The 12024-nt window shown below is 40.8% G+C and overlaps 1 protein-coding gene across 1 annotated transcript; it reads right to left on the reverse strand.

Annotated features, from left to right (window-relative positions):
* Positions 1–544: 544 nt before the first annotated feature.
* MIS18A (MIS18 kinetochore protein A) lies at positions 545–11256 on the reverse strand. Its single transcript, XM_004313793.4, has 5 exons — positions 10878–11256; positions 7030–7096; positions 4670–4792; positions 1968–2064; positions 545–1380 (listed from the first exon to the last, which is right to left on the reverse strand). Exons 1-5 carry the CDS (start codon positions 11218–11220, stop codon positions 1300–1302), a joined length of 711 nt encoding a protein of 236 aa, XP_004313841.2. The 5' UTR covers positions 11221–11256; the 3' UTR covers positions 545–1299.
* Positions 11257–12024: the final 768 nt, after the last annotated feature.

The raw sequence follows: 12024 nt of genomic DNA on the forward strand, positions 1-12024 counted from the left end.
TGAAAGTGACTGTTGGAGAATTCTGTTACCCGTGCAAGCAGAAAGTTAGCTGAATCTCGCTGTTAAAATACTCTCCCATCTGTTCTAAATGAACATCCATGCAAGTGCCACCGAAGCACCTAAAAGGACAGGCCCCTGGGACTTCCTCAAGCTTACTGAGGCAGGATGACTGTTTTGTTGCCAGCAGGTGTTGAGAAGAGACCTGGACGGCTCCCTAATTTCAAATTATTAGAGGCTGCTGACAGATACATCAAAAAAGAACTCAATAATTGTGAATGATCAATGATCGAGTCAATTTGACTTGGGAACTTTTATATGACAACTTTAAGTCTCCTCAGACATAATCAGGGCAGTTCTCAAACATGCTGAGTACTAACATTATGCGGCCTCATGTCCACTCGAAAGCAGAGACGGCCTGGGGAAACGTGGGGTTACCTTGACGGTCCTAAGCTGGACCCTCACACTGCCATGCCCAGTATATGTGTAGAGTTCATGACACCAGGATTTCTGAGCTCAGGTAAATAACTGTTTTGGAAAAATCAACTGTAAAGCACTTTGTTTTAATCTTTATTTTCTCCCTCATTATAAAAACAACATGTGCTTACTCTACGTCTTACATTATAGAAAACTGGAAAACTGGAAACTTCCCCAGAACCCCACCCTCAGAAATGATTACTACTCTTTTTGGTAAATATTCTGCCAGGTTTTTTTGGCATATAGTAGTAAATAAACAGGGTCAAGTGGAATTCTACCGCCACTAGAATACGTGCTATTCTGCTCTCGTGCAAGGTTTTGAATAGTTCTGACAAATAACTGACCAGTTTCTCCACAGAGCTGTACGCATTAGTTTTCAGAGGAGATTCAACCACACAATGGGTGGGAAAACTTCTAAGATTTTCTTACCACTCAATATTAAATATTGTTCAAAGTATTAAAGGTGAAATAAAGTTTTAAAAAAATAAGAAATAAAGAATAACGAATTTGGTACTGAGGAGAAAACCGTTCAGAAAATTATGGCGGTTTATCAAAATAAAAACTACTAAATTTCACTTCCAGGAAGTATCACGACTTTAAAATTGGAATTTAGGAAACAATCATCTTTTTACCATCAAATACAGCTGGAAAAGTAATTCTACAATTCTTCTCATTTGATCAGTTGATCAGTTCAAGAGAATGTAAAGTACATGACCATTTTGAATTCTTTCAGTTCTAAGTGAAGTAAGTTATAACGAGAATTGCTACATATGAAACAACTGTCCATCAGCGAAGGACTCCAGAACGGGAGACTTGGAACAGATTTCAGCTTTTGCAGCTGGTAAAGGGCAATTTTGATTCAACCTCCCAAAGCTTTGTTTGCAATGCTGTCAAAACATCTTCCATCTATTGAATTGAAATAAGAATATAAAAAAAAATACATGATTAAAATCATACATGGTTAAATATGATTAAAATATTCATCATTAATACAATTTCTGAATATGTTATGCATTATACACAGATAGTAAGTATTTAACAGAATTCCATTTAAATAAGACATAAGTTTATTAACAGTAGTTCTCAACCTCTAATCTGTAGCTTTTTTATACATTCATCACTATCTTGCCTATCTGTGAGAGGATGTTAACATTCAAAAACAAGGCTATTTTTACCATGAAATAATGATTTAAGAAGATATATTTCTATTTTAATAGTTTTAGAATATATACTACTTTGATTTTAGTATGAAATGTCTTCTTTATTATTTTTTTGATATAGCTTTAGCTTAATTTGTAGTTTGGCTCCCCCCAAAATCAACTTTACTAACAACTGAAATAAATAAGTAAGAATAAAATAAAATAAGCACTCTCTTCCCATGAAAGTGCTAAGGTCAAAACAGAAAACACATTAAGGATTATTCGTGGAGGAGCACTTGATCACTGACTGGAAGTTGTTCATACAAAGATACAAAAAGTGCAGAACAAGATTACCTGCTTCAGAGATTTTTCTATTCCAACTCGGCTTTCAAGATTAAAAAGCTCTTTATCTTCTGACACAATTTGCTTTTCAGAGGACCCTAAAACATAACTGAAGTATAATAACAGTACAGAGTTAAAACGTGAAAAGGGAGTAAATATAAAATTTACATGAATAATATTAAGGGAATTCCCTGGTGGTCCAATGGTTAGGGCTCTGCGCTTCCACTGTAGGGGACACAGGTTCGATCCCTGGTCGGGGAACTATGATCCCACATGCAGGGCAGCGCAGCCATAAGTAAGTAAGTAAATAAATAAATACAAAAAATAATGATATTAAAACTTGAATATGTATATCAAACTATATATTAGTACCAAGTAAACACATAAAACAACTACTTTCGTTAATAGCAACCTACATAGGAAGCTGAACTACATGAAATCATGTTTTTCTCCATAACAGCTTTGTCCGAGAGCCCTACGTATTTCCCAATATTATAAGTATTTTGTTATTGGAAATCAACTTGCTCTGTAGTAAGTTGGGTGGCAAAACATTACCACTCATGTTTCAAAATTCTATTTTAAAGTTTTAAAAGATCCTGAAGAAGCCACTGCTTTATATCACTTTTTTTTTTTTTTTAATGTAACTTCTCAGGAACGTGTGCATTTTCAAGTTTGACTTTTAGTATATAATTTGTGTAGTCAACTCTTGATTACCTAGATTTGGGCAACTTCAACAGTTATCCTGTAACTTATGTTTTGCTCCACTCTCTGGGGTGATGAGATGCTGTGGTTTAGAAAATACAAAGAACAGAAAAATTGGCCTGGTAATGGAAGGAAAAGAGGCCCAGCTTTGGTAACAAATAAATCTAAACAGTGGGGAAGGAGGTGCTGGTATTTCTCAAAGAAAGAAACTTGACTCTTTTGCGTTTCTTTAGTAGAAGTCTTTCCTTACATGTTAACGACTTCAATATGTCCCTTCTTTTGTCAAATAAGAACAGTCTTCTCTTGGAAACCCAAGATTAAATTGATTAAATTTCTGAAAAATGACATGGGAGGCAAAATTGCAGAAGGCAATTAATATCCTGTTTAGAAAAGAAAAATGAGATGGGGGGAAAAAATTAAACGGTATTGAGTAATTTATAACACTGTAAATAAACATTACAGAGGGCATCCACTTCTAAAACAAACCAGATTCCTCGTCATTAAAATTCTGCCCCAAGAGGTATTCAACTGCTCAGGAAAAAACAGCTTCAATACTATGACCCTCTATGGAGAAATCTTCCACACATTTTCTCTTATACAGATATGCATCACTTTTAAAGTTTTGTACCAACCGTACTGAAGAGTTCACGTTGTTTATACCTGTACTCTCCCCCACATAATTCTCACAAATCTTAGTAGAGCTCTCATGGAGATTAAGGGAGCAGTTGTTTGGGCCTGGGTCTTCTATTTAAAACCAAAACAGATCGGATCCCTCTCTAGGCAGGCCTGCAAGCTTTACATCAATGAGCAGTGCTTGCTATACTATTCTCTTGTGTAAGGAATATAAAAAGTTTGCAGGCCTGCAAAAGGAAAGATTCCTTTTATCATTTTGACCTAAACCTGTCTAGTTTCAAAGAAGGTGGCAAAACTGCAGTCATCAAAGAATAGTTAAATGAAAAATTATAATTATAAGAAGAAGAATACTGTTTTAAATTCTTTAAAGAGAAACTCTAAGAACTTCAACCGGACTGACGAAATACCTCGAGTAATGAAAGTGTAGGCATTTTTTTTTTCTTCTTAAATTGTTCTTCTTTCCTGATACCTAAGGTTTCCTAGGCATCTTTAAAACCTTAAGGGTTACATCTTTTCCAGGATAAGTGAAAATACACTGGGGTCGACTGATTGTTTCCTGTTTTAAAAAGGCTAGTGAATTAGAGGGCCATTAAGCTATCTGTCATCAGACCCTAATTCACCTGGTCTCCTCACGCTTTTTAGAAGTCTTGAAAAATGAAGGTACTTCCTTGCATCTCTCAAAACAAGCAGACAATTATCTACCACCCTCAAGGAAATAGTTGGACTTTGTATTTCTACTTTTCCAGAACACCAAAGGGACTTCTTTCTTGACCATTTCTGTCCTATTTCTTTATGATATTCTAGGAGACTAAAAACTAGAGGGAAAAATAAAATGGACAAAATATATTGATCCACACAATGGCTTTTAAAAAAAATCCTATTAAACTAAATTCGATTGTTAAGAAAAACAACGTATTTTTACTCTGAAAACTGTTCTCAGTGTTTTCTCCTACAATTTAGAATGACAGATTTTTCCAATAGCAAATAAATCGGGTCCAAACAAAAAATCACTAGCGGGGCTTCCCTGGTGGTGCAGTGGTTGAGAGTCCGCCTGCCGATGCAGGGGACACGGGTTCGTGCCCCGGTCCGGGAAGATCCCACATGCCGCGGAGCGGCTGGGCCCATGAGCCATGGCCGCTGAGCCTGCACGTCCGGAGCCTGTGCTCCGCAACGGGAGAGGCCACAACAGTGAGAGGCCTGCATACCGCAAACGAAAAAAAAAAAAAAAAAAAAAAAAATCACTAGCTTTATTGTCAGAAGTTACTTAAAAATATATTTTAACCAGTGTTGATTTAGTTTCGATGTTTTCATACCAATTTCTCTGGAAGCAAGTTTCTGAGAATTCATTTATGAGCTATTCATTTATACATCAAACTTACCTTTCAATGGCTTCGACACTGAGACAGAACAAGTCCCTCTTGTAGTCTAGATTCTTGGGTGTGCACCTGTATACGTAGCCGAGGTTGAGGGAACACCCTGCGCAGTACAAAGTCTCCAGGATGCTGCAACAAGAAATGCCACTGCTTTAGCAACTGGTTATAACAAAAATCCCATTGTTGAGATCCATAAACACCTGAACATTTAAGTTGCTGAAGTATGTTATTCTGACCCTACTAAGTCATATGTACAGAAGAAGGAAAAAAATGATAGTAAGATGCTTACATCAGAAATGTAGACAGTCGCCTCCAGGCGGCACTGCCTTAAGCATCCAGTGACAAAGGGCATGTACAAAAGTGACGAGAACAGGGTGTACTAAGGTAGTGTTTTCCTAGAATGCAAATGCCTCAATTCAGTATTAAGAAAAATTAACTAAAATTGTGAAATAAGACAAAAAGATTCTACATGTCCTTGTAATGTTATACTGTCCACCAAGGATCACTAACATTCTGGGGAAGGGATAGGCAAATTTTTTTCTGTAACGATCCAGAGAACAAATATTTTAGGCTCTCAGGCCAGATGGTGTCTGCTGCAACTACTTGCCTCTACCACTGTTCGCACAGAAGCCGCCACAGATAACACATAACTGATCTGTGTCCCAATAACAATGTATTTACAAAAACAGGCGCTTGGGACTTCCCTGGCAGTCCAGTGGTTGAGACTTCGCCTTCCAGTGCAGGGGGTGCGGGTTTGATCCCTGGTGGGGGAACTAAGATCCCACATGCCTCTGGGCCAGAAAACCAAAACATAAAACCAAGCAATATTGTAACAAATTCAATAAAGACTTTAAAAATGGTCCACATCAAAAAAAAAAAAATTAAAAATAAAAACAAACAAACTGGTGCTTGGCCCATGGGCCATAGTTTGGCATAAAGGATGGGTTCAGGTGATACAAGTAAATAGGACTTAGAAACACTGGTTCAGAGCGAGAGTCAATTCCCTTTTCAATTCTCTAACAATCCTGATTATATATAAAGAGAAGAAAGTCTCAGTCTGGTGCTAGAATGTCTTTAACCTGCATCTCACAGTTGCAAATCTTTTAACAGTAGGAGAACAGACCTCAGGCTCAGCACCAGCCGGGCAATACTATCTCAGCTAGAATTTAATAACATGTGTTTTCAGTGTAATTATCTTCACAGTTACTTTCCAGTTACAGCAAATGACACATTTATGGCAGTAATAGAAAGATTCCTTTTTAAGTAAATTTAAATAAAAATTAGGAGTCAGTTTAATGAAAAATATTAAGTACATGATAGCACAGCTGTTACACGGATATGGCAAAAATGGTAAAGCTGACGTCAAAGTGACCAGAGCTGGGAAGTAGAGTACACTCTGCAGGAAACAAAGAGAAATAACAAAGCATCATCCTCGCCCTTACTAATCAGTCCTGCATCCTGAGTGAAGCTGGAACCTCCTCAGGCCTTGCTTTCTTCATCTACAGAATGAGAAGTGATCTAAGGCTGGGTTCTCCAAATTTTAATCACCAGCATGCCAACAGTATAATTTTTGTTATATCCACATACTACCTGTCCTATTATGAATTTAATTCTCCTTAAATAGAGTCATTTTTTAAATTAAAATACACTTCATTTGAATGGGACACTCTAACGTTACTAAAATTAAAAGCCACCATTTTAAAATAAAAAATATATATGATCATTAATTTCTGTTCAACTGCCTGTGTCCCACGTATTCATATACGTCAGTATGACACGTTTCGGGCAACAATACTAGAAGGCAGAGCTTCCCATTCAGTTTGCTGAGGATGCCACTTGCAGCAGATGCGTGGCAGGTATAGCAAGATTCTGACCACTTCAACCATTGGAGTGGCAGCACAGGGCCTGCGAGTGCTGGAGGCCCCATGCTGCTGTTTCTGCAGCCCTGTCTGTTTACCTCAATAGGCCGTATACGTGTGTATGCATGACCTTAGCATTTTCTCTGGGCGCCATGACATGAAAAAGGTAGGGAGCGTTCACCTAAAGCATCCTTGGGCTTGGAGAGTCCATGATACAGATATTTTCCTTTTCTACTTTTATTTTCGATTTTCTTCACGACAAGCGCAAACACCCAAAAAGGGAGTGTCAGAATGTGCCCTGAGAGGTTTAGAAACGCTTCCATCTCATGTCTAAGGGAGACCACCAGCACTCAAGAATTGGTATATTAGAATGACTGCTTTTATACTGATTACCATGAAAAAAGTTTGATCCCAAACCTTACTGCTGATGGTCTCCTTAAAGACTTTTATTTGAAAAATAAACATTTTCGCTAATGTACATATTCACATAGATATAGCCTTACTCACCAACCATTTTCATTTTTACGTTTGGATAGTATCTGTTCCTTATCCACAGAAACATTACAGGAAACACCTAGAAAGAAGAAAGTAACAATAATTTCTTAATGCCGTTTGTTACAATACACACGCAGACATTGAGAGCACTTCTAATTCAACTTTTATTTTAGAACCCAGAAGGCCAGAAAAAAAAAAAGGCTCAAAAGTCCCACACACGGGGTAGTTTAAGACTAAAGGTACAGGGTCTTCTGGAAAAAGAGAGCAGAATAAGAGTTATTTCCTTCCGTTCCCAGAAAACTCTGAAATTAACAAAGTGAATAAAAGTAGGAAGAAAAAAATTCAACTGACGGTAAACTTTGGGACAATTAGAACCTCAAATCACGGACTATCAAGAATATCCGCCAGACACAGTAAAACTGGGATCAACCCAAGGAAGAGGCTAAAAGCCTGTGCGTACATCTCCAGATCTCACACGCAGAGCTTGTTTCTCTAGAAGTAACTGAGAGGGTCCTCAGGAGCTCAGCCCAAAACCTTTTAGACCACAGCCTGGACAGGGGTCACAGCTGAACCCTAGAAGCAGCAGGAAACATTCCCGTTTCCCAAGTTCAGAACACACTAAAGGCGGGGGAATCGGGAGCAGAGGGACATGAAGAAAGGACAGCAGACCTACAATGGCCAGAACAGACTCTCGATTTCACCTCCTCTACAGTCTACCTTAACTCAGTAAATTCCACTTCCATCTACCCATCGCTCAAATCAGAAACCGGTATCACCCCTGAGTCACTGTCTCCTTACACTTCTCCCCGCAGAGACACTCCACAGATAAACCCTGTCAATTCTACCTCACAACCCTCACTCCAGCCCCCAAACCACCTCCACCTCCTCTGGCTGGACGGCTGCACTAGCTCCTCACTGACCTGCCCACTTCCATGCTTCTTCTTCTCTTCAGTGCATCCTCCAAAGAAAAGACTGGGTCATATCACTCTCCTGCTTAAACAACAACTCACGCACTAGAATAGATTCTCATTCCATAGAACAGCCTACAAGGCCCTAAATTTTCTGGCCCCTTCCTTCCACCCTAAATCTTATCTTTAATCTACCATTTGGTCTCGCTAGCCTCAAGGCCTTTGCACTAGCTGCTCCCTGTGCCTGGAAAAAGCAAAGAGCATGACACCAGAACTGAACATGCAGCCAAGTTGACATTCCTGTATAAAGACAACAGAAAGACATTTTCAAGCACTCAAACTTGAAGTTTTCTTGGGGATGGGAAAACCACTGGTGAAGATTAATCAAATAAACAACACAGGAATGAGAAAGCTATTAATAAGCCTTCTCATTATTAATAAGAGTCCTGGACTTCAGAAATAAGTTCATAGAAACATTGTATTAAAGCTAAAGGACGATGCTATGGCTACGGAACAGTATGTAAATGTTATAAACCTTGACAAAGTAAAAACAATTAAACTAACTCCAGTTGGAGCGGGGAGGGGAATGGAAATTAATCCAACATTCATTTTCTAATCTTTCACTGGGAGGAAGGGGGGAGGGTGTTAAATCAATTGGTCTAAAGCTGATAAAAAAGGATATTTATATATACTTTTTAAATTTTAAAAACTACTGGTATAGACAAACTAAATAACAGAATAGTGTTTTCATAGATAAAACAAAAGCGCCCACGTGATAAAGGAGAGAAAAGACGTAAAAACAGAAAGGATGGTAAAGATTTAGCACCAAACATATCAATATTATTTCTTAAAAATAACCTAAATGTCAATGACATTTATGTCAATGACATAAACTCACCTACTAAAAGGAAGAGCTTCTCCTACTGTATCAAAATCAACCCAAATACATACATGTTGTTCTAATGGTGGCAACACTGGGAAAAAACCCAGACCTCTGTCAACAGGGGCAGACTGGGAGGATGAATGGCATCTCCATTAAAGATATCACTTACGTGGCGCTTCCTGTGTCTTCTGAGCATATGACACACATCAACTCACTTAATCCTCCTAATCACCCCATTAAGTATTATCCCCATTTTTACAGAGGAGAAAACTGAGGCACAGAGAGACTAAGTAGCTTGCCCAAAAAGACACAGCTAGTAAGTGGCAGGCCAAGATTCAAACCCATGCAGTTGAGGTCCATGATCTATACTGCCTCTCAGCAGGGGTACAACAAGAAGCTATTAAAAACGTGAAGTATATCTATATGCACTAATATGGAAAAATACTCAGAATATATGTGCAGAATAAAAAAGTAAGGATGCTTAACAGTATAAATAATATAATCTCAAGTATGTTTTGAAAAATTTACATCTTTAGGGAATTCCAAAAAATTTACATATTTAAACATGCTCATACATGCACGGAGAGTATCTGGAAGTATAAATGAGAATAAAGCATGTTGAACTCTGGGGACATGAGATCGTCAGCATTGGGGGATAAATCCTTTTGCATTGATTTTAATAGCTGCAAAGGGTTAATCTCAATGAATTGTATGGGAAATGTATGTTCTTAGGCTTTTGTTTAACAACTGAAAGGGACTATCGTTAATTGCATCCTTAAGGAAAAGAGGTTCCGAAAAGTTTCAGGTTAACAGGTGGACACTGCTGTCCTCCTTTCTTCCCAATATATCCCAGGAAGGAAAACATTCCACAAATGTCAACGAATCGGTGGTGAATTTCTGCCATAAAATATTTACAGAATTCAAACAGAGCATAAATTTCATCTTGAAAACCACAAGTCCAAAAAGAACATACATTTTTACACCAACTCAGAAAAAATATGTGAACCACTCCCCTATACAAATACTATGAAAACAACAAAGCCAGCAAACGTTGGGGAAACATAAAGGTTTCAAAAGATACTGGCTCTACCAGTTACCTGTATGTTTACTACATCCTCCTTCCTCTCCAATTTTGATAGGATTGTTGGTGCTTTTATTGCAAGTCTCCTTTAATTTTTTTGATACCATTATGTTCTGTCAACTCTACGGTTGTTAACACTTCAGACGGTAAAGGTGTTCGCTGACACAACTATGAAGACTTGAGAAATCAACCCTGACATCCCCCGAAGGAAGCACGCAGCTGAAAAGCTTAATGTCCTAAACCATTAACAATACTATTTACCGATTAACAGCCCGCTAATTTCTATGAGGCGTAACACAGAATATCTACACCCTAAATGCTTACAACCTAGTTGGTCATTTTTTTCTAAGTAATTCTCACGACGACACTGATTCATCCACTGCTCTTCCGGGACGGGGGAACCTCAGAAAAGAACCTGTCACTCGTGAGTCCAAGGTGCAGGGATGACTCTCCTCCTCCCCTTTTTCTGGGACAGCTCACCGTCTCAGATTTTTCTGCTTTTAAAGACCCTGGGAGGGTCTTCCGTGGTGGCGCAGCGGTTAAGAATCTGCCTGCCAATGCAGGGGACTCGGGTTCGAGCCCTTGTCCGGGAAGATCCCACGTGCCGCGGAGCAACTAAGCCTGTGTGCCACACTACTGAGCCTGCACTCTGGAACCCGCGAGCCACAACTACTGAACCCATATGCCACAACTACTGAAGACCGCGCGCCTAGAGCCCGTGCTCCGCAACGAGAAGCCCCTGCAATGAGAAGCCCGCGCACCGCAACAAAGAGTAGCCCCCGCTCGCCCCAACTAGAGAAAGCCCACGTGCAGCAACGAAAAACCCAACGCGGCCAAAAATAAATAAATTTATTAAAAAATAAACAAATAAATATAAATAAAGACCCTGGGAGGCCCCGAAACACCTCCGCCTCCTCCGGGACCGCCCAGGTGCGGCACACCCGGCAAGAAGGCGGTCCTAAGTCCTAAGCCCCCCGCCCGAACTGACAGCGCAGCAGGATGCAGTTGGTGTCTTCCTGGCTCGTCACCCAGCTCAGCGAGTCGCCCAGCGGCCGCCGGCAACCAGAGCACAGAAACACCAGCGGCCTGTCCTCCTCCTCCGCCGGCTCCGCAGTCTCCTCGCGCCGCGTCCTTTCTGTGCTGGCCACCGACGCGTCCCCGCTCACGCAGCTCCACATGCTCGCCCACTTCTGCAGCAGCTGGTGGCGGCTCGAGTCTTCTGAGAGCCGCTTGCCTAAGAGCGAGGAGTTGCCCCACTTGCCCTTGTCGCCACACGCACAGCTAGTAGAGGAGCATGTTTTGCAACAAGCCTGAGACCAAGAACCCGCCATTAGCTACAAATTGCCTGCGCCGCGGAGGGTCACGGGGAAAACGCCGTTGCGCGTGCGCGAGGCGGGGCGAGGCGGCGCAGGGGGAGGGGGGAGGGGCGGCAGGCAGCCTGGGAGCGCGCTTGCTCGCGGTGGAGCGGGGCCTGGCGGGGGTGTCACTGCGCCTGCGTCGCGCTTTCCAGCTTTAGGAAATTGAGGCTGCTCGAGATCCGCTCGCTAGGCTGCCTGGGGAGAGAGTGCAGCCTCTTACATAGGAGGGGAAGCGTCTTTGAAAAAGTTAGTCCCACCGAACTACATTACCAGCCCCTCACGGAGACCTTGGCAATGGTTACGAAAGAGAGTATGCCGCCTATACACCACTCAGAGATAGAGGAGTTGGGGCGCAGTCCTGCTTTCTCCGGCCTCCTCCCTCTATGTTTCTGTGGCTACAGCCCCTCAAATTTAGCGTGCCTGAGAGTCACCTGGGAGCTGGATGGGACACAGGTTTCTGAGCCCCACTGTGGACTGAAAAAACAATGCACGACTTAAAAGTTGAGAATTATGTTTTATGTGGTGGATTCGCTGAGGACTTCTGCCCAGGAGGCAGCCTGTCAGATAGTTGGGAGGGACTGCTCCAAAGAGGTAAGGAAGGAGCCAGGATACATAGGAGATTTTGGAAAAACAAACAAGTCAACAACAACAACAAAAACAGGTAGTTGGAACATCAGATGATGTTGTCTTTTTAAATTTTTTTATTTATTTATTATTTATTTTGGCTCTGCCGGGTCTTAGTTGCGGCACGCGGCACATGGGATCTTTAGTTGTGGC

The sequence above is a fragment of the Tursiops truncatus genome, chromosome 4 (assembly GCF_011762595.2).
Source record: "Tursiops truncatus isolate mTurTru1 chromosome 4, mTurTru1.mat.Y, whole genome shotgun sequence".
Taxonomy (NCBI): Eukaryota; Metazoa; Chordata; class Mammalia; order Artiodactyla; family Delphinidae; genus Tursiops; species Tursiops truncatus.

Bases quoted from the DNA above. Each gene is read 5' to 3' on its own strand.
- MIS18A (XM_004313793.4), bottom strand. From the start codon at position 11,220: ATGGCGGGTTCTTGGTCTCAGGCTTGTTGCAAAACATGCTCCTCTACT. The intron at 2,065-4,669 runs GTAAGTTTGATG...ATTATACTTCAG, and splicing joins AGTGTCGAAGCCATTGAAAG to TTATGTTTTAGGGTCCTCTG. The intron at 1,381-1,967 runs GTAATCTTGTTC...TCAATTCAATAG, and splicing joins TAGAAAAATCTCTGAAGCAG to ATGGAAGATGTTTTGACAGC.